This window comes from Panthera onca, chromosome A3, assembly GCF_046562875.1.
Source record: "Panthera onca isolate mPanOnc1 chromosome A3, mPanOnc1 haplotype 2, whole genome shotgun sequence".
Lineage (NCBI taxonomy): Eukaryota > Metazoa > Chordata > Mammalia > Carnivora > Felidae > Panthera > Panthera onca.
Window position 1 is genome coordinate 23,425,342 of NC_138341.1, and position 26,983 is coordinate 23,452,324.

Sequence of the window (26,983 nt, forward strand, 5' to 3'; positions counted from 1 at the left end):
CCATGGGCATGGATATTTTATCTGTTTTATTCGTAAGCTTTTTCTTGATATGAGAATCAAATGAGACAATTTATATGATAGGATTTGGTTATATAAACACCATGCAAATGTTAGTGGGCTCGTAACTGACCATTTTATCTTGTTGCAGGATAAATCCAAGGATGCAGTCTCTCCTTTATAGTGAGACCAGAGCTGTTTTCTTGATTATAGCCCAAATTTAGAAGTGTTGAAACTATAGTTTCTATTCCTGAAATCTGAGTCACTCCATGAGTGGGCAGGATGGGTCAGGTCACAGAGCCGAGGCGGCGGCTGTGGAATAGTGGGCAGAATCTCGGATCTGGGGTTGGGAAGCCAGTCGGTGCTGTGACTTCTGTCTCCAAACCTGCACAGCCAGGCATGCTGTCCACTCATGACCTCTGCATTTGCCCTTCCCCGAGCCTGGGCCGCCTTTCCCGACTGGCTACCCTGCATGGTACTCCCACACCTGACTCCTCGGGCCTTGGCGTCCGTGCGTCTTAGCGGTGCATCCTTCCCTGACCACTGTGCATGCATAGACACCGCTCTCCGGGTCTCCACCTCCTTTCCCTGAATTGTTTTTCTCTCTCTGCCACTTTTTACCATTTAAGATAATATATCCTTGACTTGTTTGATTGTTTGTAGTCTGTCTCTCCCACCAGAAGGTGTGCTTCTTGAGGGCAGGGTTTTTTCTCCTCACTGTGGCGTCAGTAGCATTTAGAATGGTGTCTGGCATGTAGTAGATGTTCAGTAAATTGTCTGAATAAATACATGAGGAATGAGTTTAACTTAAATTTTTAAAAACTTTTTTTTTTTTTTTTTTATGTGTATGACCGTGTAGAGCTTTGGAGTAGATACGAATTGAAATTGTTCTCTTCTACTTGTAGAACGACAAAGGACAGATCCCTGCTGATGTTGTTCCAGACCCGGTTGAAATGCCATTAGAAATGGCCGATGCCGCAGCAACTGCTAAAGAAATCAAGCAGATGCTGTTAGATGCGGTGCCCCTGTCATGCGACATTTCAAAGCCCATGCTTCCAAGCTATGATCGTGTTACTAGCAAGGCGATGCTTGCGTCACTTGGTCTGAAGTTGGGGGATCGTGTTGTTATTGCAGGACAGAAGGTATAGTAAGTAACTGTGGTCTCTAAAGCTGTGTCTCAGGTCATAGTGTTTGTGGCTTGGGTGCCAAAGGTATATACAGTGTGGCCAGAGTTGGGAGTTTTGTTTTTTTTTTTAAAGTGCATTGTGTAAGTAGAAGCATACTTAACGGAAGCTGTGAAGCTTAGATGCACGCTTACTATGAAGTATGATCTAAGAATATAAACGACTTGGACTTAGTAATGAAGATGTCTTTGCTGGAATGGGAGGGCTGGAGTACGGAAGAACTGTTGCGTGAATTCAGAGGCGTGAGCTGAGACACTGCTGAGCCCAGAGCTATGTCCTTGCAGCCCCCTGCAGTCCTCAGTGGGTTTTCCCACTGTGACTGCCTGGCACAAATGGAACAAAGGAGACCCTTGCCGTTCATGGGTGTTTGGCCTTGAGATCCCATAAATAGAGAAATCTTGGATATTATTTTAACCTGATAATAAAGGTGTATGTGGAAAAGAGGACCTCCCCTCCTGGCCTATTGAAGATGCTCTAGATGCCTCTTTTTCTCCAAAGCCCCTGTTTCCTTTCAGCACTTACTTGTTGCCATTCTCTCTTTTCTAATACCTCATAAGGAAGGGCTGTTTCTTTTTCTTTTTCTTTTTTTCTTTAGCTTTGGGGTTAATGGGGAGCGTGGTATGAAGAATGGAACAGGGCATCCCTGCTTGCCTATCGAATTTCCTAACACGGTTATGTCTAAGTATTTGGGTGAGTTTATGGGGAGGGTGATGCAGGTTCCTCAGAAAACACCAAAATCGGGAAGTTGGATTTCCTGAGCAAATTGTTTCAAAAAGGAAGGTAAACTACAAACAAATGATTATGTTGAGGACATTTATCAACTTCCAAGAGAATGTATCCATGGGACATTGGTTAGCTTTTATTATTATTATTATTATTATTATTTTTAACTTGGGATTAATATTCAGTCTCCTTAGTCTTCCTGTCTTATGCCTGAGAATGGGTGTTTAGAAGAGTTATTCTGTTGTTTTATTTTACCTTTAATTTTGGATAATTTAAAGCTATACAAAAGTAGAAGCATATAATGAGTGTGCATGTACCAGTCAGCTGGTTTAACTTGATCACCTCACGGCCATCCTGCTGCCTTTATTCTCTCTCTCAGTTTGCTGCTTTGCTGCTTGTCTTTTTATCCTCTTAGGGATGTCTTTCAAGGAGCAGAAGGTTTTTTTTGTTTTGTTTTGTTTTGTTTTTTTTTGTTTGTTTAAACGTTCATTTATTTTGAGAGAGAGAGAGAGAGAGAGAGTTGGAGCAGAGAGAGAGGGAGAATCCCAAGCAGGCTCGGAGCTGACAGGCTCTGATGTGGGGCTCCATTCCATGAACTGAACCATGAGATCATGACCTGAGCTGGAATCAAGAGTTGGACACTCAGCCAACTGAGCCACCCAGGTGCCCCTCAAAGAGCAGAAGTTTTAAATTTTGATGAAGTCCATTTTATCAGCGTTTCCTTATATGAATTGTGTGTTTAGCATAGCTAAGAAACTTTCCACTATGTCATAGTACAGTAGAGGATAGAGCACATATGCTTTCTCCTAGAAGTTTATAGTTTTAGGTTTTACATTTAGTTTGTATTTAATTTTGAGTTAATTTTTGTGCAGAGGGCTAGGTATAGAGCTGCTTTCTCTCTTTTTTTGCATTTGATTATCTGTTCCAGCACCATATTTTGACAAGACTGTTCTTTCTCTCTCGAATTGCCCTTGCCCCTTTGTCAGTTGACCTTATGTGTATGGGTCTTTCTGGATTTTATTCTGCTCCATCCATGCAATGATTATCCTTTCTTCAGTACTACCCTGTCTTAAGTGCTGTAGCTTTATAGTAAGTCTTGCAATCATTTGTTGTTAGGCCTTCAGTTTTGTTTTGTTTTTAGTTTTTTTGTCTTTCCATGTACATTGTAGAATCAGCTTATGGATTTAAAATCATACAGAAAGTCCTGCTGGGATTTTGAATAGAGTTGTGTTGACATAGATCAGTTGAGGAGAATGAATGTCTTAAAGATACTGAGTCTTTCAAACACAAGCACAGTATATCTCTATTTAATAGGTTTATTTCATCAGTTTTGTAGTTTTAAGCATTTAGATACTGCATATACCTTGTTAGATTTATACCTAATACCTTGTTAGATTTATACCTAAATTTTTCATGATCTTTGGTGCTATTGTAAATGGTGGTGTTTTGGAAATTTCTTATAGAAATACAGTTGATTTTTGTATACGGACCATATATCCTGTAACCTTGCTCAATTTATGAATTCTCTTGACCTTGTTTGTGGATTCTTTGGGATATCCCGTGGAAACAATCATGTTATCTGTGAATAGAGACAGTTTTCTTTCTTTCCAATCTGTATGCCTTTCATTTGTTTTTCTTGCCTAGTTTCATTGCCAAGGACCTCCAGTATAACGATGAGTAGAAGTAGTAAGAACTGATCAATTGTTCTGCTCCCCATCTGGAGGAGGAAGCACTCAGCATTAAGCACTCAGCATTAAGTATCATAATTGTTAGCGGTAGATTTTATGAGTATCTTTTACTAAGTTGTGGAAGTTCCCATTTAATCCTGGTTTGCTGAAAGTTTTTTAAAAAAATTATTATTATCATGAAAGGATGTTGAAATTTGCCAAAGGCTTTTTCTGCATTTGTTGAGAGAATAAGTTTCTTCTATTTAGAAGTTTGTGGGTATGATGAATTATATTTATTAATTCTCAAATGTTGACCTAACCTTGCTTATGATAAACCTTACTTGGTCATGACACTGGATTTGATTTTCCATATATTGCTGGATTCTATATATTGCTGGATTTGATTTGCTCTTGTTTTGTTGAGGATCCTTGTGTCTGCTTTTGGTATCAAGGGTAATGCTGGGAATGAGTTGAGAATTAGTCCTTCCACTTTTATATTCTATCTAGGTTTGTGTAGAATTGATTATTTTTTCCTTAAATTCTTGGGTAGAATTCACCAGTGAGTCCAACAGGTTCTGCAGGGTTTTTTTGTTTTGTTTTGTTTTTGTGGAAGGTTTTAAAATATAAATTCAATTCAGGTGTGAGCTTTGACAGTTTGCATCTTTTAAGGAATTGGAGCATTTTATCTTATCTCATTCATTAAATTTACAGGTATAGGGTTGTTCATAGTATTTTCTTACTATTATTTTTTAATGTTTATTTATTTTTGAGAGAGAGAGAGAGTGTGCACACCAGTGGGGGAGGGACAGAGGGAGAGGAGAACAGAGGATCCAAAACAGACTCTGTGCTGACAGCAGAGTCTGATGTGGCATTCCAACCCATGAACCCCGGGAGATCATGACCTGAGCTGAAGTCGGCTGCTTGACTGAGCCACCCAGGCGCCCCCTTTCTTACTATTCTTTAAATGACTGAGGGAGTGTAACAGTGTCCTGCTTTCATTCATGATGTTTGCAGTTTGTGTCCTCTCTTATTTTTCTCTTCGTCTCTAGCTAGAAGTTTATTAATCTTATTTATCCTTACAGATAACCGGCTTTTGGTTTCATTGATATTCTTTATTATTTTTCTGTTCTTAATTTCTTATCTTTATTGTTTCTTTCCTTTGGCTTGCTTTGTGTCTTCACTTTCTAGTTTTTTAAAATGGAAGTTTAGATCATTGATTTGAGGCCTTTTCTAACACCAGTGTTTAATGCTATGGGTTTCCCTCTAAGCACTGCTTTTGTTGCATCCCACAAATTTTCATGTATCGTGTTATCATTTTCACTCAATTCAAAGTGTTTTTAAATTCCCTTGTGATTTTCTCTTTCACCATGGGCTATTTGGGAGTATATTGTTTAATTTCCAAATATTTGGAGATTTTCCAAGATCGGGTGTTGGGTGCATACAGATTTAGGATTCTTGTGTCTTTTTGTGACTTGACTGTTATAATTATATAATATTTCCTTTTGTCCCTGGTAATATTACTGTTCTGAAGTCTGCTTTGAGAGAATAGTTTTTAAAAACTTCTATAAAGTTTGCAAGAGTAGCACATTTAGAGTTACTAGTAATCCTCAAAATGTATTCTGATTTATGTTTTCTTTAGGTTGGAACATTAAGATTTTGTGGAACAACTGAATTTGCAAGTGGGCAGTGGGCTGGCATTGAGTTGGATGAACCAGAAGGAAAAAACAATGGAAGTGTTGGGAAAATCCAGTACTTTAAATGTGCCCCCAAATATGGTAAGGGAGATATGGTCTAACTTAATGAGAATTAGTTTAAGATAATCAGATTTACTCTTTTATGGTTTTTTTTTTAATTTTTTTTTAATGTTTATTTATTTTTGAGACAGAGAGAGACAGAGCATGAACGGGGGAGGGGCAGAGAGAGAGGGAGACACAGAATCGGAAGCAGGCTCCAGGCTCTGAGCCATCAGCCCAGAGCCCGACGTGGGGCTCGAATTCACGGACTGCGAGATCGTGACCTGAGCTGAAGTCGGACGCTTAACCGACTGCACCACCCAGGCGCCCCTCTTTTATGGTTTTTAAATAAAACTTTCCTATGTAGTAAATGAAGGGGCTGGCCTGTTCTTGCTATGAGCAGTACATTGATTGGGAGATGGTGTCTTACCAGGAGTACACCCGGCTCTCTGCACCTCCGTCGGTCCTGCCCAGGGTACTCTCAAGGCTGAGGAAGGGACTTCGTTATCAAGGAAGTGCAGAGCTCTGGAGGTGGAAAAGCTTGAAAACTTCAAATAGCAATCGAAGCCAACTTTATAACTGTACTGCTGAGACAGGATGATTCTTTCTCTTTCTGACAGATGTTTGTTTAAATTCATATTCTCTCTCTCTCTCTCTCTCTCTCTCTCTCTCTCTGTCTCACACACACACACACACACACACACACACACACACACGCACCCCTTGACATATTGAATTGAATTTGTCACTTACTATTTTGTGAATATTTTTCCTTGCCATGAAATATTCTTCTAGAACATTAATTTCCTTGGTTGTTCTATTTCATATCAGCTCCACAAGGAGGCACTATGATTTAATGCTGAAGTCCTTGCTTAGAGTCTGCTTGGGTACGAATCAGCTTCCCTACCTACCAGCTGTGTGACCTTAAACTCTTTTTGTGCCTCAGTTTGTCTTCAGTAAATGGGGCTAACAATACCTCAGGAGTTTGTATGATAAATATATAAAGCACCTTGAATAGTGCTTGATTCCCTCTTAGTTCTCAACAAATGGTAGCTATTTGCTAACTGTTATGCATTTATCAAAGTTACTAGTTTCCTTTTGTCATACACTTAAAATGGAGCATCATTTTTTGGTGGATTATTAATTTTTTTTCTTTATAAAAATGTTTTTTTTGTATAAAATTTGAAAAGTATAAAAAAGGTTAAAAGAAGAAGATAAAATCACTGATATATTTCCATTTAATCCTTTTCATGAAATTTGGATTATATAGTTGCATGTATTTTACATTTTTACTTGACATGCTATTATAATTAAAAAGAATTTTTTTTTAATCTTTATTTTTGAGAGAGGGACAGAGTGTGAGCGGGGGCGGAGCTGAGGGGAGGGAGATACAGAATCAGAAGAAGGCTCCAGGGCCTGAGCTGTCAGCACAGAGCCCAATGCAGGGCCCAAACTCACGAACCATGAGATCATGACTTGAGCCGACGTCGGACGCTTAACCGACTAAGCCACCCAGGCGCCCCAAAATGCTATTATAATTTACCCAAATCATTAAATATTGTTAGAAAATGTGATTTTTTTAATGGCTCCATTTTCTTTAATTTTTCCAATATGATGGCTGAAAGTTTCTATGTTTGAATTCATATTTCTTCGATTGTGGTGAAAATGTTTTATTGTGATACATACACACACACACACAGTGTCATCCTGGCAATTGCCCAGAAATACTTGTTCGTATTACTTGCTTACTAAATGATTGAGACTGAGATATTAGTGGGTTTTTAAAAACTTTAGAAACACAAATACATACTTAAGATATTAAATTCTCACAGTTATTACAGATGTTTTGCCCAGTTTTTCATTTGCCTTTGAACTTCATTTGCAGTGTTTTGGCACAAAGTTTTATGTAGTTAAAAGACTTTTTCTTTATAACTTCTTACATTGCTTTTATGCTTAGATACTTCTTCCTAATCCAAGGATTAATTTAAAATTATATATCTTATTCTTTTGAGTGTTTTAATTTTTTACGCTGAGTTATTTAATCCATTTGGAATGTATTTGGTTAGTTGGGTGGAGTTAAGAATTTAATTTTGATTTTCCTCTGTTAGCTAATTTTGGTAACTGTCAAACAGACTGAAGGCAAGAGCAAAACTGCTAGCAACCTACAGGGCAGATGTCAGTCAGGTTCATGGGAAATGCTTAGGTTGTAACAGAATGCATGTTGCCCCCAGATCTCATCATCCCAAGGAGAGGCATGTTTGATGAGGACAAAGCTGGATACCCCAAGGACCTGCTTCTGTCCCTTTTACATGCTTAAAGGGGAGTTTTGGGCAGGGCAAGGATCATGTGTTGGATTTAAAAATAGGAGTTACCCTAAGCAGAAGCCGAAGAATTTGTCTCTTCTCAGCAACAGTTATTATTATTTTTTCTCCCCTCTCTCTAACTCTTATCAGTTTTCCTCTGGCTTGTGCTTCCTTCATTATAAATTAAGTTCTTATAAGTGCTATCATCGGTTTCAGGATTTTTTGTTCAACTGATCTGTTCATTCTAACATATATTAGATTTTTTATTTTTATTTTATTTATTAAAAAGCCTTTTAAAAATATTTATTTTTGAGAGAGAGAGAAAGAGAGAGAGAGAGCGAGCGAGCACAAGCAGGGAAGGGGCAGAGACAGACGGAGACACAGAATCTGGAGCAGGCTCCAGGCTCTGAGCTGTCAGCACAGAGTGTGACACGGGGCTTAAACTCACGAGCCATGAGATCATGACCTGAGCTGAAGTCGGATGCTTAACTGATTGAGCCACCCAGGTGCCCCTAGATTTTTTAAATTGTAGAAATTTTATAATAATTTTTGAGACCTTTTTTTAGGTCGCAATTTAGGTTCAAAACAAAATTGAGACGAAGGTGCTGAATTTTCCTGTGTATCCCCTGTTCCCATGCATGTGTGGCCACCCCCCATTACCAACATCCCTTCATCATAGGCTACGTTTCTTAAAATAGATGAACCTGCACCGACTTTTCATCATCACTCAAAGCCCATAGTTTCCAGTGGGGTTCACTGCTTGTGTGGTACATTCTGTGGGTTTGGACAAATGTTTAGTGACATGTCTCTATCATTACAGTATCATACAGAGTGTTTTCACCTTCCTAAAAATCCTCTGTGCTCCGCCTGTTCATCCCTTCCCCCCCTCAACACCTGGTAACCACTGATCTTTTTACTGTCTTCTTAGTTTTGTCTTTTCCAGAATGTCATATCATTGGGATTATACAGTATGAACGTGGCGTCTTCAGAGTGGCTTCTTTCACTGAGTAACTTGCATTTAAGTTTCCTCCATGTCTTTTTATGGCTTCCTAGTTTATGCCTTTTTAGCACTGAATAATATTCCATTGTCTGGATATATTGCAATTTATTTACCCATTCATCTACTAAAGGATATCTTGTTTGCTTCTAAGTTTTGGCAGTTATGAAAATTTTATAATAAATTTTAATACTTAGCAAAACTGGGGTGCCTGGGTGGCTCAGTTGGTTAATCACTGACTCTTGTTTTCAGTTCAGGTCAGATCTCATGGTTTGTGAGGTTGAGTCCCACATTGGGCTCTGCACTGACAGCGTGGAGCCTGCTTGGGATTCTCTGTCTCCCTCTCTCTCAGCTTCTCTCTCTCTCTCTCTCTCTCTCTCTCTCTCACTCTCAAAAATAAATAAATAAACATTAAAAAAATACTTGGTAATACCATTTTTATGTATTTTAATAATTTTAATAATTACCAAAGTGAATACATGTACCTAGTTCAGTAAGTCAAATTGTATCATAAAGTTTATTAAAAACATTAGTTAAATCCTTCCCTGGCTTGCCCTTCCCTGACCCTGAGTCCTGCTCTTTAGAGGCAGGAACTATTTCAACTTCTTCAGTTGTATCTTCTGATATTAGTATTTATATTTATAAATAAGATATTTATATGAATCTCTCCTGATTTTTCCAATTTTATTCCTTCCTTCCTTCCTTCCTTCCTTCCTTCCTTCCTTCCTTCCTTAAGATTTTATTTTTATATAATCTCCATGTGTAATGTGAGGCATGAACTCACAACCCCAAGAACAAGAGTTGCATGCTCTACTGACTAGGCCAGACAGGCGCCCTTGATTTTTCCAATTTTAGACATTTATTGTCTTTATACTCTGAGGAAAGAGTCAGTTTTTTTCTTTATTATTCTAAGTCAGTTTTTTTTCTCAGTTTACTTATTTGTTTTGGTAGAGCACATCCTCTAGTAGCTTTTTGACAAAAGTTGTGTGGGAGATACATTTTTGAAACCTTCCATCCTAAAAATATGTTTATTCCTACTCTCACACTTTATATGATTGTTTGACGGGATAAGAAATGTCAGGTTGGAACTCATATTCTCTCAGTATTTAGAAAATTATACTCTATTGTCTGATGGAGTTTGGCAAACTTTTTCTGTAAAAGGCCCGAGTAAATATTTTAGGCTTTGAGGGCCACCCAGTGTCTTGTTTGCAGTATTCAGCTGCCCTGTTGTAGTGAAGAAGCAGCCGTGAACACATGGGCGTGGGTGTGTTCAAACAGAACTTTACAAAAATAGGTGGCAGGTGGGATGTGGCTCCCGGGCCATTGGCTCGTCAGCTATTATCTTGAGCTTCCAGTGTTGCTGTGGGGAAGTTTCAAAATCTTTCTTCTGTTTTTGACTCCCCCCCCCCCCCCCCCTTTGGAAGCTTCTTTGGAAGCTTTTGGTATTTTTCTCCTTTTTATCATTTCTTTTTTCTTTAGAGTTTGTATCATTTTTATTCCTTGCTAATATTTCAGTGGAGTTTTGGCAGGAGTTGTGGTAAAACAAAACGGGCCATGTTGATCTAGAAACCTATTACTCTTCTGTTTAAAAATAATTCTTCCTAAAAAAAATAATTCTTCCTACGTGTTCAGTTTAGTTAAGTTTTACAGTTATATGTTGAGATTTTGGAAAAAGTCCCACCAGTATTTTGATTAGCGTGAGTTACTGAATAGATACATCAGCCCATATTCTGTATGCATTGTGGGCTTTGGTTGCAGCCAGTCATGGCTTTAAATTTATTTTGGTTCTCCCAAATGATTTATTCAATTGAGAAAACTGGAAGAATGAGAACTATATAGGTGAGGTATTATATGCTATAAAAATCTATTAAAGCAACGGAATTAAATATTTTTTTAAAAGTATTATGTGAAATAATATGATGTGGAAATTTTCTACTAAGACCTTGGATGAAAAACCATATAACTTTTCTCAGATTGAGAAAAAACCATCCATTAAGCAACATTATTATGGTATTAATGACAAATTTAAAAGATAACTCATAGTCTGAGTGCTCTCATAAGTATGTTTCGTTTTTAGTTTTTTACAGTCTTTCTTATATCCACACATAACATTTTTTTTTCAGATAAAACCATAGCATAATCAAACATGTAACTTCATTTTTATTTACTTGATTCAATTTTCATACTTTTCTGTATTTCTTTACAATTTGTATTATTTCACTTCTTGATGGTGATGTAATAGTTCATTGCCAAATAATCGTTTTCTCCTACGTATGAATAGAGTTGCAATGATGACACATTTAGATACAGTCTTTTCCTCACATTTGGATTTTTTTTTGTGATTAATTTCCAAAAGTGTAATTGGATCATAGCAGTAAACTAGAAATTGTTTTGGCTTCACAAATCTATCGATATTTTTCCTTATACGAATGTAACTTTTGTAACCTTTGTGATCATCTTTAAGTATAAATATTTCTTTATAATTAATGCCACAAAGAGGATTAGGTCAGAATTTTTGTCTTCCATTAATATTGTACAAATTTACATTTCTGGAGTATAAAATAATTTCTGTCTTCCAACCCTTGGCAATTGGATGTAGTTATCACACTGTAGTGTGTGTGTGTGTGTGTGTGTGTGTGTGTGTGTGTGTGTGTGTGTGTATTTGGCAAGGAAAAGAGCTTAGAGAAAAGAATAGAAATTCAAGGAAAACATGCCAGGTGGGAGACAGAAGAGAGAACATTGTGGAGAAGTCAGAAGAGAGGAAAATCAGGAGAAAGTAATATAGAATCCCAAGGAGGAAAGCATTTCATGATTAGCGGAAAAGGCATATAGTCAGCACTTTTTGGTTATTAACAAAGCACTCACTTTTGGTAGTCTTGAGCATTTCTACAGACTCATTTTAAAGAAAAGTTATTTTTAATGTACATCTTACATTTTGGTCACAGTATGTCTTTATTAGATTGTAAACACCCGATGGAAGAGTGTGATACACATATTATGACTTTTTTTTTTATTTAAAATGTCTTAGATAATCTTTGTATTTGTAGTCTATACACTATCTCTAATGTCTATGCATACTTATTTATACTGGATATTTCACTTCCTGGGTAAACTCCTCTTTTTTAAATGGAATTTTATACTCTGAGCCGCTGCAGATCTGCAGGCCCTCCCTCTGTCCCCACATGCCGCCCCTCCCAAGCACGCACTGTGCTGTTTATGATTGTCAGGAGCTGAGGGCTATGCCTTTTGGGAAGATTATATTTTGTACTGGAGAGTATTTTTTATATCCCTACTATGTGTAAGGCACTGAAATTAGGTACAGTGGGGAAATGTAGAAATGAATAATGTTTGAATTTCATCTTCCAAAGGTGTACAGTCTGGTAGAGAAATAGAACAAGGGCATAAAAAGCTGTCATGGGGGGAAAATATGTCCTAAAGGAGACACAAAGCGACACAGATGAATAGTTTGTATGCTCTGAAGTGCACTATTATTTGCCAGTAGCCTAGTCAGAAATCGTTATGATGGAATGATGGACAAGTCTTACCTTCACTCATTTCTGTTTTCCCTGAATTTCACTTAATACCTGATCATGCATCTTTTATGTGATTTTTAAATTACTGTGTATGTTGTTCATCTTGACAACTAGATTGTAAGCTCTCTGAGGGTAAGTGTTGTGTCTTACTTTTTCCTGTCTCTCCCTACAGGATTCCCGGTAGGCACTAAAAAAGAACTTAAACATTTATATTATCAAATGGTTGTACTTGCCCCTTTATTGGAAATGCTGTTAATTGTTTAGCACTAACTCAAGCTCTGCGTTCCTCCCTTAGGTATATTTGCACCTCTTTCAAAGATAAGTAAAGCAAAAGATCGAAGGAAGAATATAGTACACACCTCTGCAAAAGCTGTGCCTCTTATCAGGTCCCAGAAAATTGATGTAGCTCATGTAACGTCCAAAGTAAATACTGGTAGGTCAAGCCAGAAAGTTAAATCTTTTATTCAGCATATTTCTTTCTTTTGTGGAATGCCTTATATTTAGCTTGCTTCACCCTTTTTTGTTAGATAACTGTGGAACCTGAATTTAATAAAACCCACATCTCACGTGGTTTTAAACATCAGTCATGGTTTATGATTTCGATTCCTGACAAGAATACTATACATTTGTTCCTTTCTTTCCTACCACCCGCAAACCTTCATCACTGGCTAATGTAACCTCCAAGCTAGATTTTATACCTCCAGTAGATCCTTATAAACACAACTAGCTTTATGTTTCTCACCTATTCAAGAATTTTAGTGCCTTCTCTTTTAATCAGAAAATATTCTGACTCTGAGTCCTTCCTGTATTCGATGGGATCTCTGGCTGCCTCCATAGGCGAACTGTGGTTTCATGTCTCACTGTCTTGGGCGTACGTTGTCCTCCCTCTTCCCTCCATACTTTGACTCATGCTGTTTCTCTGGGTGAAGTAATTTGACTCATGCCTTTTGAGGTCCTGGATGTGCTTTACCTCTTTATTCAGATGCTGTTTCTCCAAGAAAACTTCACTGATGACCCAGATCACTTTGGTGTCTCCATTCTCTCTAATTCTGTGTACACTTGTATCCATACCACACAATTCTTTGTTATCTTGGGTCTTTTCCTCCAATTGCTTTATTTGTGCAGATCTTTTATTCTTTCAGCAAAATTTTAAACTTTAAATGGGCTATGAGAGTGTTTTGTACTTTCGTATTCACTGTAGTAGTACATAGCACAAAATAGACCCTTGGTAAGTACTTGCTAACTTATCAGTGGCTGAAGCAGAAAGGCTTTCTACTGTGATTAAGGGATTTTGCCCAAGAATTTGGTTGGCCTTTCTACTCTCTTCCATTGAGCTATTTAAATATCTCTGTGTCAGTAGTGGACTTCATAACTAGTAAAAACATAAATCTTGATATCTAGTAAAGGAAAGCTTCCTACCTTATTCTTGAACAGTGTCTTGCCTATTTGGATCCTTGTAAGTCATACTTCCGTATAAATTTTAGAGTAAGCTATTAAGTTTCTTTTAAAAAATATCTGCTGAAGTTTTATTGGTTTTGCATTTTAAACCATAAGTCAGTTTGGGAAGAATTGACATCTTTACAATATTCAGTCTTTTAATTATAAGCTTGGGATATTGCTTTATTTAATTGGGTCCTTTAAAAATATCTCAGGAAGGTTTTATAATTTTCTCTATAGCTATCTTGTCCCAGTTTTGTTAGGTCTGTTCCTGGGTACTTCATACTTTTTGATGCACTTGTAAATGGTATCCTTTAAACCTGAAACCCAGAAGTTCACAGCCATTATGGAAAGAAAGCCCAAAGAGAAGCCCTGGGGGTCCCCTACTAGACAGAAAATGGAGGAAATCCCTTTTTTAAAAAAGATAGATTTTTTTTATATTCCTTTGGTTCTTTCCCTCCCCAGTCCCTAGGCAGTCCTTCATGTTGCAGTAGCAGCCGTGGGTGGCCGGGTACCAGAAACCCCAAGGGAGGAAGACCCTTCTCTCTCACCAGAGAAACTGTGGTTCCAGGAATAGGGATGGAATCTCTCCAATAGTTTGTCTTCTTTTTACTCACTGCTTGTCCCCAGAGGCAGAGTCAGTCCCCAGAGACTGTATGACAGAGCAAGGGAACTAAAGCCTAGGCACCCTGCCCTGATACCAGGAAGGGGTGCCTCCAGGAGCAGGAAAGTGTCAGGGAGACTGTGGAGAGGAGGGAGTTCAAGAAAGTGGTCTCAAAATGTTGGGTGTGAACTCCTGGGCTTACTCTCAACTTGTACACGTGTGGATCTGACCACGGGCTTTGGTCTCCAGGGTAGACCACTGCCCAGGTCCCAGACACTACTGGATGGCACAACCTATGAGAAGGATCCCAAAAGGCCTTGGAAACTGAACTGGCATTGGAAGCACAGCGTCCAGAAGGTGGGAGGGATGTCCAGCCTGAACCTAACTGGGTTGAGTCCTTGCTAAAACAAAATGGTAAACATTCTGCATAGGATTTAAACAAGATCCAGAGTCCCACAACATAATATATTTAAAATGTACAGGATACAATCCAAAATTGCTCAAAATACGAAAAACCAGGAAAATCTCAACATCTGTCAAGGAAAAAGATAATCAAAGGTTGCCAACCCTGACATGACACAGACATGACACAGATAAAGGCTTTAAATAATATAACCATCCTCTATGAATTAAGGTTAATTCTTGAAACAAGTGGAAAGAAAGTTCAGAGGAATGAAGATGTAAAAAAGAACCAAATGATGTGTGAGCATGGGCACATGCGCACACACTAATGAGTGTGGTTAAAACTGGGGTGCCCCAGGATTCATGGATTGTATCAATGTTGGTATCCTGGTTGTGATATCATAGTTATATAAACAGCTACATTTGGGGAAATTGGGCAAAGTATGCAAGAGATCTCCCTGTATTACTCATACAACTACATGCGAATCTCCAGAGATCTCAATTAAAAAATTCAGATAACAGGGGCACCTGCGTGGCTCAGTTGGTTAAGTGTCCGACTTTGGCTTAGGTCATGATCTCACGGTTTATGAGTTCAAGCCCTGTGTCGGGCTCTGTGCTGACAGAGCAGAGCCTGGAGCCTGCTTCAGATTCTGTGTCTCCCTCTCTCTGCCCCTCCCCGGCGTGCTCGCTCAAGAAATAAACATTAAAACTAATTCAAATAAGAAAGAACCAAATGGATATTTTAAAACTGAAAAATAAGAAATGAACTCCCTGTGGGGTGCTTGCACGAAGTCTCTGTTACCCACCCCTCTGTTCAGTACCTGCTGTTGTCCTTCTGGTCCTCGTTCTACCTGTTGTAGTAACTCCTCTCTGGTCTGTGCTTCCTGTCTCTGCCCATCCAGTTTCCTTCTAAGTTTTGCTGCCAGGGTGACATTGTTCCCCCATCTGTTCATGCCAGCCCTCTTTCACGAAAAGTCCATCAGAGGCTCATTCCTTCCACAAGAGGACTGATTCCTTATCTGGCACCGTTGCCCCCTGAGATTTCACTCTGACCTATCTATCCGGTCTTACTTCTTCCATATCCCAAAGTGTTCTTTATTCCAGCCAAGCTACTTCTCCTCCCTGACCCTGTCTTTTAAGATTTTTTTCTTTTTGTCCATCTAGAATGCCTACCTTCAGTTCTTTCTGACCATACCTCCACTGTGCTCTGGAAGAAGTCTTACCTGTCCTTCAAGACCTATCTCAGAATGTCATCTTCTCAAGACATTAATTTATCTTTGTAGCCATGATTATTGTCTCCCTTTTCTATGTTAGCGCTTATCAATACATGCCCTCATATTTAGTTATTTAGTTACCCATGCTCCCTATCTGTCCTCCATACTGGATTGAAAAGATTCTTTCAGGCTGAGACCAGGTCTTGCTCATGTTTGTGATGCTCAGAGTATAGTTCTTCACTCCAGTGCTTCCTAAGTGAGAAGAACTGAAATGGATGCTTAATGGAATTTAGAACTGGGTGCGGTCCATTAGGTTTCCTATTTAAACAGTTTGGTTCTGGAGAATGGAAACAGAAGTCTGAGTAAGGCGAAGTATTATTCATGAGCTTTTTCTTTTTTAAAGTGAGTTTGTTTGTGAGGCTTGGGTGTGGTGATAGTTATCTTCAGAGCACCCAGGGCAGAGAGTGGGGGGGTTTCTTACTGTCTGACATTCACTTTGATGAATAGTGACTATCATGATTTGCAAAAATTTTTACCCAGAGTTCGCTATCTAAATAGAAAATCTGTTGTAATGGGTTTGCGCGCATATGAGTGAAGTCTGTAAGTTGTTTGCAAGTCCTAGTGGGTGGGTGGCGGTGGTGCTTCAGCTGAGGTTCACTCTACCTGCTGGCATTGTGCAGACACACTACTGAGTGTGCGAAGTGTCAAACAACTAGGCACCTGTGCTTTAAATGTTTTACTGTATTTAGAATTCCTTAGTGGACTGTTAAATAGGTTTAAAAGAGACTTTAGTGGTATTTGAGGAAATTGGGGTTTTCAGATGGAGAGGCTAGGAATGCATTTTTTCCCCTCTTTATGTATTGAAATATTGGTCCCTGCTGTCTGTGAACTGATTATCCAACATGTTTTTGGAAGTGGATAAGATTTAGATAATGAGGGATGTCTGTACACAAAAAAGCAAATACATTTTCATGTTTAATGTTAAAGTTCTTGCTGAAAGTGTTTGTTTCTATGTGGTAGGATTAATGACCTCCAAAAAAGATAGTGCTTCTGAATCAACACTTTCATTGCCTCCTGGTGAAGAATCAAAACCTGTAACAGACAAAGATGGTAAGATAATTTTATAACTTCCATTCTAAAAATTTAATTTACTGATGGAACTTTAAAATAATACAGTGATAAAGCTTATAAAGGGCTAAGTTTTAAAGTTTTTAAGGAAAAAATCATTATAGTAGCAAATCATCCTTGAAAATACCTTCAGCAGCTCGTCATAAAATATATACGTGGTTTTGGCATAAAATCCTATACTGTGCATCCACGTACACTTAAATTAGAGAGCAATTGGATTAGATTAGGAGGGAGACTGAAAGGAAATTCCCCAGTGTAGATGGCTTCATAAGAATGTTTCAAAGTTGCCTTCAGCTGTCAAATCATTGGGTGAATAGAGCATGGGTAGAAAATTCAAGAGTATTCCTGCTTGCCTTCATTAACTCAAAACATTTTAATACTATCTTTTTGTTACCTTAAATTAATAGCATTTTAAAATATAAATAGGATGGATTCTACTAAGCCATCTAAAGTGGGAGGTGAGAGAGAGTGGTGGGTAGAATAGGTAAGTAGTCACCTTCAGTTAATGATGTGACAGTACTCTTCTGTGTAAGAGTGTCCTCGTCCGGCGTGAATCGTTAAAATACAGTTGCTTGGGTTATAAAGTCTTGTCTATATGAACTACCGTATGTTTGGATGAAACCGGGCATTTAATTCAACACTGGATAATCCACAGAGGAAGCTAAATGGAGGGTTTCAGAGGGATTTACCTGGAAAAGCATCTTAGTGGCTCATTTCTTACTTTCCACCCTTCTCTGTGTTCTTTTCCTTTACCTGTTTTAGTTACCCTGCTTGGATCCGTCAGCAGCTCCTCCTCTACATCGTCTTTGGAACACAAACCAAGCTACCCCAAGAAGCTGAATGCACGTAGCAATGGCAAGAAGACAGTGAGCAAAAGCCCATCTGTCTCCTCTAGAGCCAGTGCTGGTATCTATGGCTTTTTCAACCAGGCTTTCTTGGTGTTTTTTATCTTGGTTTGTTTGTAAGTAGATTTGCTCTTTTTAAATGTGTAGAAGGAAACTTTTACTTCAGTCAGATTGAACTACTTGTCCTCTTCTGTCTTTCCCGTGGCCCCCACCCCTCTCCCCTTCGTGGGCATCCTCTGTCTCCCTGCCTTTCTCCCGGTGCCCCTGCCACTTCCCTTATCTGGACTGACTTCTTCCCTTTCCGATGCATCTAATGCCTTTGGCTCTTTAAGGGCTATTTTAGAACTTTATGATAGCTCCTCGAATATGTGGAAACCGTATGGTTATTATCTTTCTTACTTCTTTTCTAATCTAGACCTAACTAACAATAACTAATGTGGATTGTATACTTATTATTTCAGGTTCTAGTCTAAGCATTTTACACACCTTATTTCACTTAATTCTCAGAACAAACCTGTGGGTAGGTACTATTATTATCATCCTCATTTTATGAATGAGGAAACCGAGACTTAGGGAGGTAAGTCTTCGGTGCCTGATGGCGGTTTCTAAGTGGGACGCCCGGGCTTCATCCTGAGGTCCGCCTGATACTTTCTCTGCTGCTGTTACAGTTTGCCTCCATCCCAGCTCTTCCTCATGCTCCCGGGTCTCCAGACCCCTGGCGGCCAGCCTGTAGAGAGCTGGACTGCCGCCTGGCAGCACAAGTACAGTGTAGGGCTGCTCCTGCAGTTTGCTGACCACACGGTGTCATTGGCTCAGACGGAGCCTTATGCTGGCGCTCTTCACTCTGCTGCTCCATATAGGGCTGTACATGTATTTTCATGCAATTTAATGTTAGAGGTTTTATCCCTCTGAATTTGGTTTCATACATCTGGAATATTAGCTTTTTCACCTACTTTTGTGTCATCTGCGTATATAAAGTTCCAGTCCTTGTTTAAAACTATGTACGAGAGGGTCAGAGGCTCTCCTGACAGCTTGACTATTGTGTTGGGGCTTTTTTTTTTTTTTTTTTAATGTTTATTTATTTTTGAGAGAGAGAAAGAAAGAGAGCAGGAGCAGGGGAGGAGCAGAGAGAGAGGGAGAAACAGAATCTGAAGCAGGCTCTAGGCTCTGAGCTGTCAGCACAGAGCCTGACGTAGGGCTCGAGCTCACGAACTGTGAGATTGTGACCTGAGCTGAAGTCAACCACTGAGCCACCCAAGCACCCCTGATGGGGCTTTTTAACTTGCCCTGAGTCCTGCCCAACCTCGTGCGGCCCATAGTTCTCCAGCTGCGAGTGAGCGTATAGAAAACACTTCATAGCTGACTTCTTGCCCAAATCAGCCTATATGGAATATGTTGCAGTTCACTTACTTACCTACATAGCAACCTCGTCCAGAAAGGAAGAGAAACCATTTTGGCATAAATTGTTTTCAGTGAACCTCATAATAGTTCCCAGATTCTCTTTTGAATGCTTGTTAACAGTTGTACTGAACCAATATTTTATTATAGAAAATGTTGATGACGGGATTTTTTTTCTCTTTAAAATACTGATTGTACGTGGTGGGGAGGGGCCCTCAGCAGTAGCACTGGCATAACACACCTACAAGCTGAAACTGTAAAAGCAGAGAACCTAGAAGTTTTGCCTGAAATTGTTCACCTGGAACCTGTATTCTCTGAGTAGATGCTCTTTCCCTTGGAAGCCGTTTCTGCTCAGCCCTCTGAGGAACAGAGGTGAGAGGACCGGGCATGCAGCAGTTCCGCTGCCCTCGTTTTAGTCGCATTCATAGAAGGCCTTCTTCACTTGGGATTTGGGCTTTTGAATTACCCTTTTTGCCTGTTACAAGAAGTAGCTCTAGTGTGCCTACTTATTTAATGTTTTTCCCCTCTTTATAAATTTAAGCGGTATGTAGGCTTAGATAATAGATGAAGAGAGTTGTCAATTGGAATGAGAAAGAGGAACTTGTAGGAAGGGAGGCAGAGAGAATAGGAGATCCATGAGAGAAACCCATGTTGGGGACCCCAGGAACATTTCCCCAGGACACTTTCCTAGAGTGAGTAGATATTTCACTTTCCTGTAGGTTTGCATTTGAGGGGTGCAGACGTATGGGGAAGTTAGGGTACAGGGGAGCAGAAGGAGCAGACCAGGGGAATGGCAGAGGTAGGGGAGGAAGTCTGTGTTTTTAGCGTCATTGTATCCCGTTGTTGAATGTGCTGTCCTTGGGCCATTGAAATAGCCTGGGGACCCACCCGGGAACTTGGGCCCACTGTAGGGCCCGGCCTTTAATCCTGGTATGCCCTCGACTACCTGGGAACACCATGTCTTAGTTAATTTCTGAGTTTGTATCTTATCTATAATTATAATTCTACGAAGAGCACTTTGTAAACTGTGAAGTGCTGTGGAAATATTAGTTATTATGAGGGCCTAAGACTTTTTAGTATAGCGCTTTTTCCAGACCTTCCTTCTCTCTGGGTTTATGTTCCTCGTTTGATGCCATATCTTTAGTCTCTCTCCCTTTGGCAGTGTGATTAACCCTCTGTCCCCTGCCTTCCCAGATTATAGCTGTTCAGGTCTGTTTATGGACTGATGGGAGAAGCCTCAAGGGCCCACTTTTTCTCTGTTATATCAGAACAGCTTTCTAGACAGTCTTTCTCTAGGACTTCCGATGTTTCACAGCGGGCATTTCAGGGATTAGGTTTGAATCAAGGGGAGGGGGAGTGGTTTCGTTTCTAATAAGGAGATCAGTTGGAGGTAATTGGAAACTTACAGCAATTTTCACTTTGAAATCACCTTCCTGTATGTATATTATACACTGAGTTCCAATGAATTAGTTTCTAATTGTAGCATTACAATTTAGTAGAAAGGGATTTGGCGCGTGGGCCAAATCCAACCCACCACCTATTTTTGTAAAGTCGTATTGGAACACGCCATGCCCGTTTTGTGTCTGTGTGCGTTTGTGCTGCAGTAGCAGAGCTGAGTCGTCGTGACAGAGACGGTATCGCCCGCACAGACTAAAATCCTCCCTCTCTGGCCCTTTACAGAAAAAGCATCCTGGCCTCTGTTCTAGTAGAGCGTGCCCCGGGCGATCTGGATAGGATGGATACTGTACCAGGAACTGTGTGTATTAAATTCCCGTGGCAATAATTTTTTTCAGGAAACCCTTCAAAAATTTTTTGAATATATTGACCTCACATGTAAGAGCCATGCTTGTAGATGATGTATATAATGAAAGGTGTCACAGGGCACCTGGGTGACTCAGTCAGTTGAGCCTCTGACTTTGGCTCAGGTCATGATCTCATGTCTCCTGAGTTCGAACTCCACGTTGGGCTGTGCGCTGAGATCCTGGAGCCTGCTTTGGATTCTGTGTTTCCCTCTCTTTCTGCCCCTCCACTGCTCATTCTCTCTCTCTCTCTCTCTCTCAAAAATAAACATTAAAAAAATTAAATAATGAAAGGCATCATATGTTGAAATCTTCAACTAGTTAGACTGGTTAGAATACATAGTGGTTTTTTGGCTAATATGCTTTTTGAGTTTGTTTGTTTTTTTTCCTCCCCTTTTTCTCCTGCTCTTTTTCTGCCCTTTCCCCTTCCTCCACCAACCAATTAAACAGGTTTGAATTCCTCAGCAGCATCTGTAGCAAATAACAGCCGCTCTTCTGGAGAGCTCCACCTGGGAGATCGCGTGCTGGTGGTAGGCCAGAGAATTGGCGTCATTAAATTCTTTGGGACAACGAACTTTGCTCCAGGTAACTTGTCTGTGCGTTCTTTGCTCAGTTTGCGTGCTTTAGAATACAAAAGGTTTAAAATTTTACGTGGGTAAAACTTAACTGTAGAGAATTCTTGATTAACAGTTGTTGTGGATGTTAGCTCTGGCACCGAAAAGCAATACAGTGATAAAACCACGGACTGTTTGTACTCAGGTTGACTCTTATCCATAAATTTTCCTCGCCAGCTGTGTTTTAAATTGTCTGGTGTTAAAATTAGTTGTTATTCTCCCAACTTGACTTTCACTGATTGCCAAGCGTGCTAAATAACAGAGAGAAAATATTAGGATTAGATATTTGCTAAGGATAATCTTAAAATGAGTTCACGGCATAGAGCATTTATCAGAGTGGCTTGGAGAGAAAAGCCAGCAACAGGGTTTAAGGGAAAATGAAAAAGCCTTTGTGCACCCTGGGACCTTAAAAACACACGTTTGTGTATTTATATATTCATTCCAACCTAGACTTAATATTGTGTTTCCAAAAGTAAAGATTAGCTTTCTTTTGCATTTTCAATGATTAAAAAAATTTTTTTTAATGTTTATTTATTTTTGAGACAGAGGAGACAGAGCATGAGCGGGGGAGGGTCAGAGAGAGAGGGAGACACAGAATCCAAAGGAGGCTCCAAGTTCTGAGCTGTCAGCACAGAGCCGGATGCGGGGCTCAAACTCACGACTGTGATATCATGACCTGAGCCAAAGTCGGACGCACATTTTCAGTGATTTTAATTTCAAATGGAGAAGCCAGTTGAGTGAAACCATGTTTGTATGTTTTAAATGGCAATATGCTATTTTGACACATGGTGGCATTGCAGCATTTGAGGAAAAGGTTACCGAGACCACTGATTTTAAGTTTGTAGCATTCTGTCAAGAACTGTGAAGGATCTGAGATTTTACCCCACCTGTGTAGTTGCCACAGCTTCATAGAGGCTGATGGAAGACTTTAGGCTCCTGATTCAGACACAGCCCTTTCATACTCACAGCAGCAGCAGAAACCAGTGTGTCAGCATTTTCCTACACTTGCTCCCTGAGCCCCCGTTCCCAGGGGGTGACACCTGCACATGCAGTGGTTTATGCTAACAGGAGAAGGGCCCTGAGCATAAGGGATCAGAACCTCTGTATTGGACAGCAAGCGTGCCTGTGTTTTGTGTGGGCCGGCCGCCCACACTCTGTCTCTGTCCTCCAAGGTTGCCCTCTGTGCAGACATCCATGGAAAGACAGGAAGTGCCTCTGTTCATAAAACATGCAGAAACATGAGCGAGCCATGGAGAATTGTCTCCCCGCACAGACTTTTTCATTATACCACTTATAATTGCAACCCAGCTAATTGATTTGAGATGGGCTATGTGTTGTATAATTCATGTCTCTCATAGGTCTCCAGGTAGTAATTGAGATTAGTTAGGATGGTCTTAATATAGTTCTCAAATAAAAACCTAAGAATCCCAAAGGTAGGGTATTTTTTTTTCACAATCTCCATGTCTTTGGAGTTCCCTTTCTCTCTCTTAAACAAGGTTAGAATGGTTTGATTCACTGGCTACAAGTCATTGTTTTCCATTGACTTTTCATTTTTCAATTCCTGATTTTAAGCATTTAGAAGTGTGGGAAGTCATAAGAAAACATAGAAGTTGGAAACTTTTCTGTTGAAGTCATTCTGTCTTTTTAGAAAGTAGTAGCATGTGTTTCTTGTGGCATCAAAATTTCAATCAGTCGGTGCTAGGGAATGGTGCTACTATCGAGGCTTTTTACTGATTGTAAGATCTAGGCCTGAGGGAGGTCATTTGGCCTCTTTAGCCTTTTCTATTGGAAAGAAAATGACCATTTGAGTGGGAAGCGATACATACCATTACCAGACTGTGTGTACTCACAATTGCTGGCACTTGTCATAATGTCTTTCTGTGGTATGTTACCCATTTTCAAGAGTCATATGGTAAACATGTCCCCGTTATGTGGTATATTAAAGTGGGAACACTGTAACGGTGGCACTCAGAGAAATAAAAATGGCAACCAGACAACCCTGGTTAATGACATTCAGAAGTATGATGCTCTATTCCCAGAGCATGAGTTTGACTAAGCAGTAGGTTTGTATGCATTACTCGCACGCTGTTTAAGTATGGAAGACAGTGGTCATGCATTAGTCTTTTCAACACAAAAGTATCTAGAAATGGGCTCAAGTGTCATCTTTTTGAACATGAGAGGAAAAGACCGAAGAACTTCTAGGTTGTCATTTTTAAGGGTATATTGGCTCTTTGAATTCGTAATCTGAAAGAAACAATATTTTTATATTCTAATTTGCAGTAAATTTCTCAATGTCTGTGTTTTTATTTTTTATTTGATGCTGATTGTAAGAGGCCAAAGGCAATTACTACTGTATTCTCCTTTTAAATAAAAACAAATGGGCCATTAGACACTTAAAATTTTTTTTTAATGTTTATTTCTTTTTGAGAGAGAGAGAAAGAGGGAGAGAATGAGTGGGGGTGGGGCAGAGAGAGAGGGAGACAGAATCTGAAGCAGGTGCCAGGCTCTGAACTGTCAGCACAGACATGTTCGAACCCATGAACCATGACATCATGACCTGAGTGGGAGTTGGACGCTTAACCAGCTGAGCCACCCAGGTGTCCCTAGACCATTAGACACTTTTAAGTGGTCTTGGGGTACCCTCAACTTGAGAATCCTTATTCTAGGAGTATATATGTCTATACTTAGACTAGGAGTATATGTCCATTTACATAATTCTTACCACACTAAAAGCAACCTCACTGCTTTAACTTTAGGCTCTCTAGAAAAGGAAGTCCTATAATTTTCCTCAGAGCCGTCCCTTTTATATACTTAAAAGCCTTTTAGAGAATCCTTCCTGCTAGGTAATCTAAATCTTTTCGCTAAGGTTAAATATGATTTTTATTTTTACCCCGGCTGGGGAAAAAAAGAAAAGAAGAGTCACCATGAAGTCTAGTTGTATTTTCCGTATTACTTTTGACCTTCTTTAATTATTTAAGAACTGTTTGTGGTGTTGTAATGTTGGGAGGATAAGATGAAAATATTATATGTTCATTTTATGATTTATACAGCTCAGTATTTTTTTTGTGCTGTACTTCTCTTAAACACACCATATTCCTGAGTCAAGGATGGTTTCTTTTTCATTATAGCTTTTAGATACATTTTGGCCACTACTTGCATAATAGCTAATTTGTGCCAAATTTGTGTATTTTCTCTCTCTCCTTTAACATACATAATTCGGCTTGTGAAATGTTTTTCCTGTTTATTTTTTTAAATTTTCAAATTTTATCATTTGAAAACTCAACGATCATGATGCTCTTCCATCATTTTGGTCATATATGAAAATGTCAAGCCATCCAGGCTTTGGGTTTTTATAATAGCATAACAATTTTGGATACAGTGCAAATGCTTTTAAAATTCAACATTCTTGTTCTAGGATATTGGTACGGTATAGAGCTTGAGAAACCCCATGGCAAGAATGATGGCTCAGTTGGAGGTGTGCAGTATTTTAGTTGTTCTCCAAGATACGGAATATTTGCTCCCCCATCCAGAGTACAAAGGTGAGAAGGATGGCATTTATGCTTATTCACAAGGCCTTTTTGTAATTTGCAATGGTTTATAGTGAGAGTTCCCTCGTTTTGTATTAAAGACATGCACTGCACTGACTACAGCTCGTGTCTTCTTTCAAGGGGTTAACCAACCACCTTCTTCAGAGAGAAGGCTCATGGAAAGCTAAATTTGCTTTGCTGAGGATTTGCAATTTTAAAACCCTCCTTTATTCCTCATTTGCAAACCCTATGAGTATGTGTAGGCTATTAGAAGTGGCGTTTGCTGCTAAGAACAGTGAGAGCAGCAAGCTTAATCTGTCATGCAAACAAAAGTAAAAATGCTCTCTGATTGCTTCAGTCACATCCTAACTACATTAAATTTCCTGCCAGCAGGCACCCCATTCATTCTCCTACAAACCTAATGGAACCAAAATGGCTTTTTCCTCTGATTTCTTTAGTTTTCAAAAATAGATAGGCAGTAGATCTTTGGGGGAAGTGAAGCTTTAAGGATTTATATATAATATACCTCCTCGGTGTTTCTCCTTAAGATGGTACACTTTTGTAGCTGCTCACTCTGGCTTTAAAAAATTAAGTTGAGCAGAAACAAGGCCTTGTGAAATTCCAGGTACCATTATGGGAAATGACTTATGTGCTGAAAGAAGTTGGCTTGGTGTGCTTCTCAGTAGATGGGAAATGGGATACTAATCTTTAAATAGGAAATAACATCTATGGTGTGATCACGTTCATGAGAATGGATCGGCCATCGCGTCCCGAGAGTCCCATCTAGTTCCCTTCTAGCTAGACTGTGTGACTGCCTCCTGGCACATCTTATCGCTTTTATGTCTGTTTTCCCCTTCACTTTGTTTCTCTTAATAGCTACATGCAATTTTTATATTAATTTCCTTCTTTGATGTATCTGATACAATTTTTTTCTTATTATTTATGACAGAGTATTGAACATATATAATGCTTTGCAGTTTATGAAGTAACTTCAATTAAATGTTGTTTCATTTGATCCTAATAAGTATTTGGTCAAGCAATCTGGAAAATAACAGTAACTGTGACAAAAATTTATTGAGCATTTAGTAAATGGTGTGCTCTGTACAGTGTATTTTTAGACGCATATTTCAAATCCAGTGAGTTGTAAGGTATTATGATTATTTTATTTTGCCAATGAAGAGAAGTTTCAGGGAGAAAGTGACTTAGCTAAAGTCATATAGTTAGTGTAGGGAAGCAAAAAGTTTCCTCTATCCTCTTAGGGTCAGTAGCTGAGTGGGGGGTGGGATAGGGTGTCTGTGAACTAGATTGACAGAAGATAGATTAACAGGAGAAAAGGCATACAAATTTATTACATTTAAATTTGCTAGCACCCGGGCACCACAGAAAGAAGCGAATACCCAAAGGAGTGGTGAGATTGGAGAGCTTATAGACCATCTTACTGGGAGAAAGGCCTCTGAAGGGAGGGCAGCTGGTTTTCTGGAAAGATAACGGACCCTTAGGAAAATGGGTGGGAGGTGAGATAGTTGGTGACAGCGTCTCTCTGGGTGTGGTGTTAACATCCCTTCTCCTCCTCTGGGATGCCAGTCTGTCTTCCCTGCTTGATGTAACTTGGGGAGGGCAGAGTCCTTCTCTTTGGAGCACCTGTTTTAGGCAGATAAGGGGAGTTCAGAGAAAGCCTCTTCCCGCATTCGTCGATTCTCAAATGTCTTTAGTTCAAAATAATCCTTATGGCAGAGCAGCATGTTTGGTAGTGGCTCATTTTGGTCTCTCCTACACTAGTTAATGAGGGAGCTGGACTCAGCCTGGGTTTGTTATTTTGTTGTTGTTTTTCCTAAGCCCTTGCTTTTAGGTAGTTTGCTGTTTTTTGGTATGTGCCTT

The 26,983-nt window shown here is 39.4% G+C and overlaps 1 protein-coding gene across 5 annotated transcripts in view; it reads left to right on the forward strand.

The window, feature by feature from the left end:
* The window catches only part of CLIP4 (CAP-Gly domain containing linker protein family member 4), a 99,477-nt gene that overhangs the window by 38,438 nt on the left and 34,056 nt on the right, over positions 1 to 26,983 (forward strand). For all 5 annotated transcript variants that reach the window (XR_009615508.3, XM_060651768.3, XM_060651785.3 and 2 more), the window contains 7 exons: positions 903 to 1,139; positions 5,211 to 5,346; positions 12,433 to 12,570; positions 16,815 to 16,904; positions 17,685 to 17,828; positions 21,415 to 21,549; positions 24,994 to 25,117. Coding sequence is in view for 4 of the 5 variants with exons in the window: in XM_060651768.3 (XP_060507751.1) it covers positions 903 to 1,139; positions 5,211 to 5,346; positions 12,433 to 12,570; positions 16,815 to 16,904; positions 17,685 to 17,828; positions 21,415 to 21,549; positions 24,994 to 25,117 (1,004 nt within the window). In the remaining variant the exon portion in view is untranslated. The remainder of the gene's footprint in view (positions 1 to 902; positions 1,140 to 5,210; positions 5,347 to 12,432; positions 12,571 to 16,814; positions 16,905 to 17,684; positions 17,829 to 21,414; positions 21,550 to 24,993; positions 25,118 to 26,983) is intronic.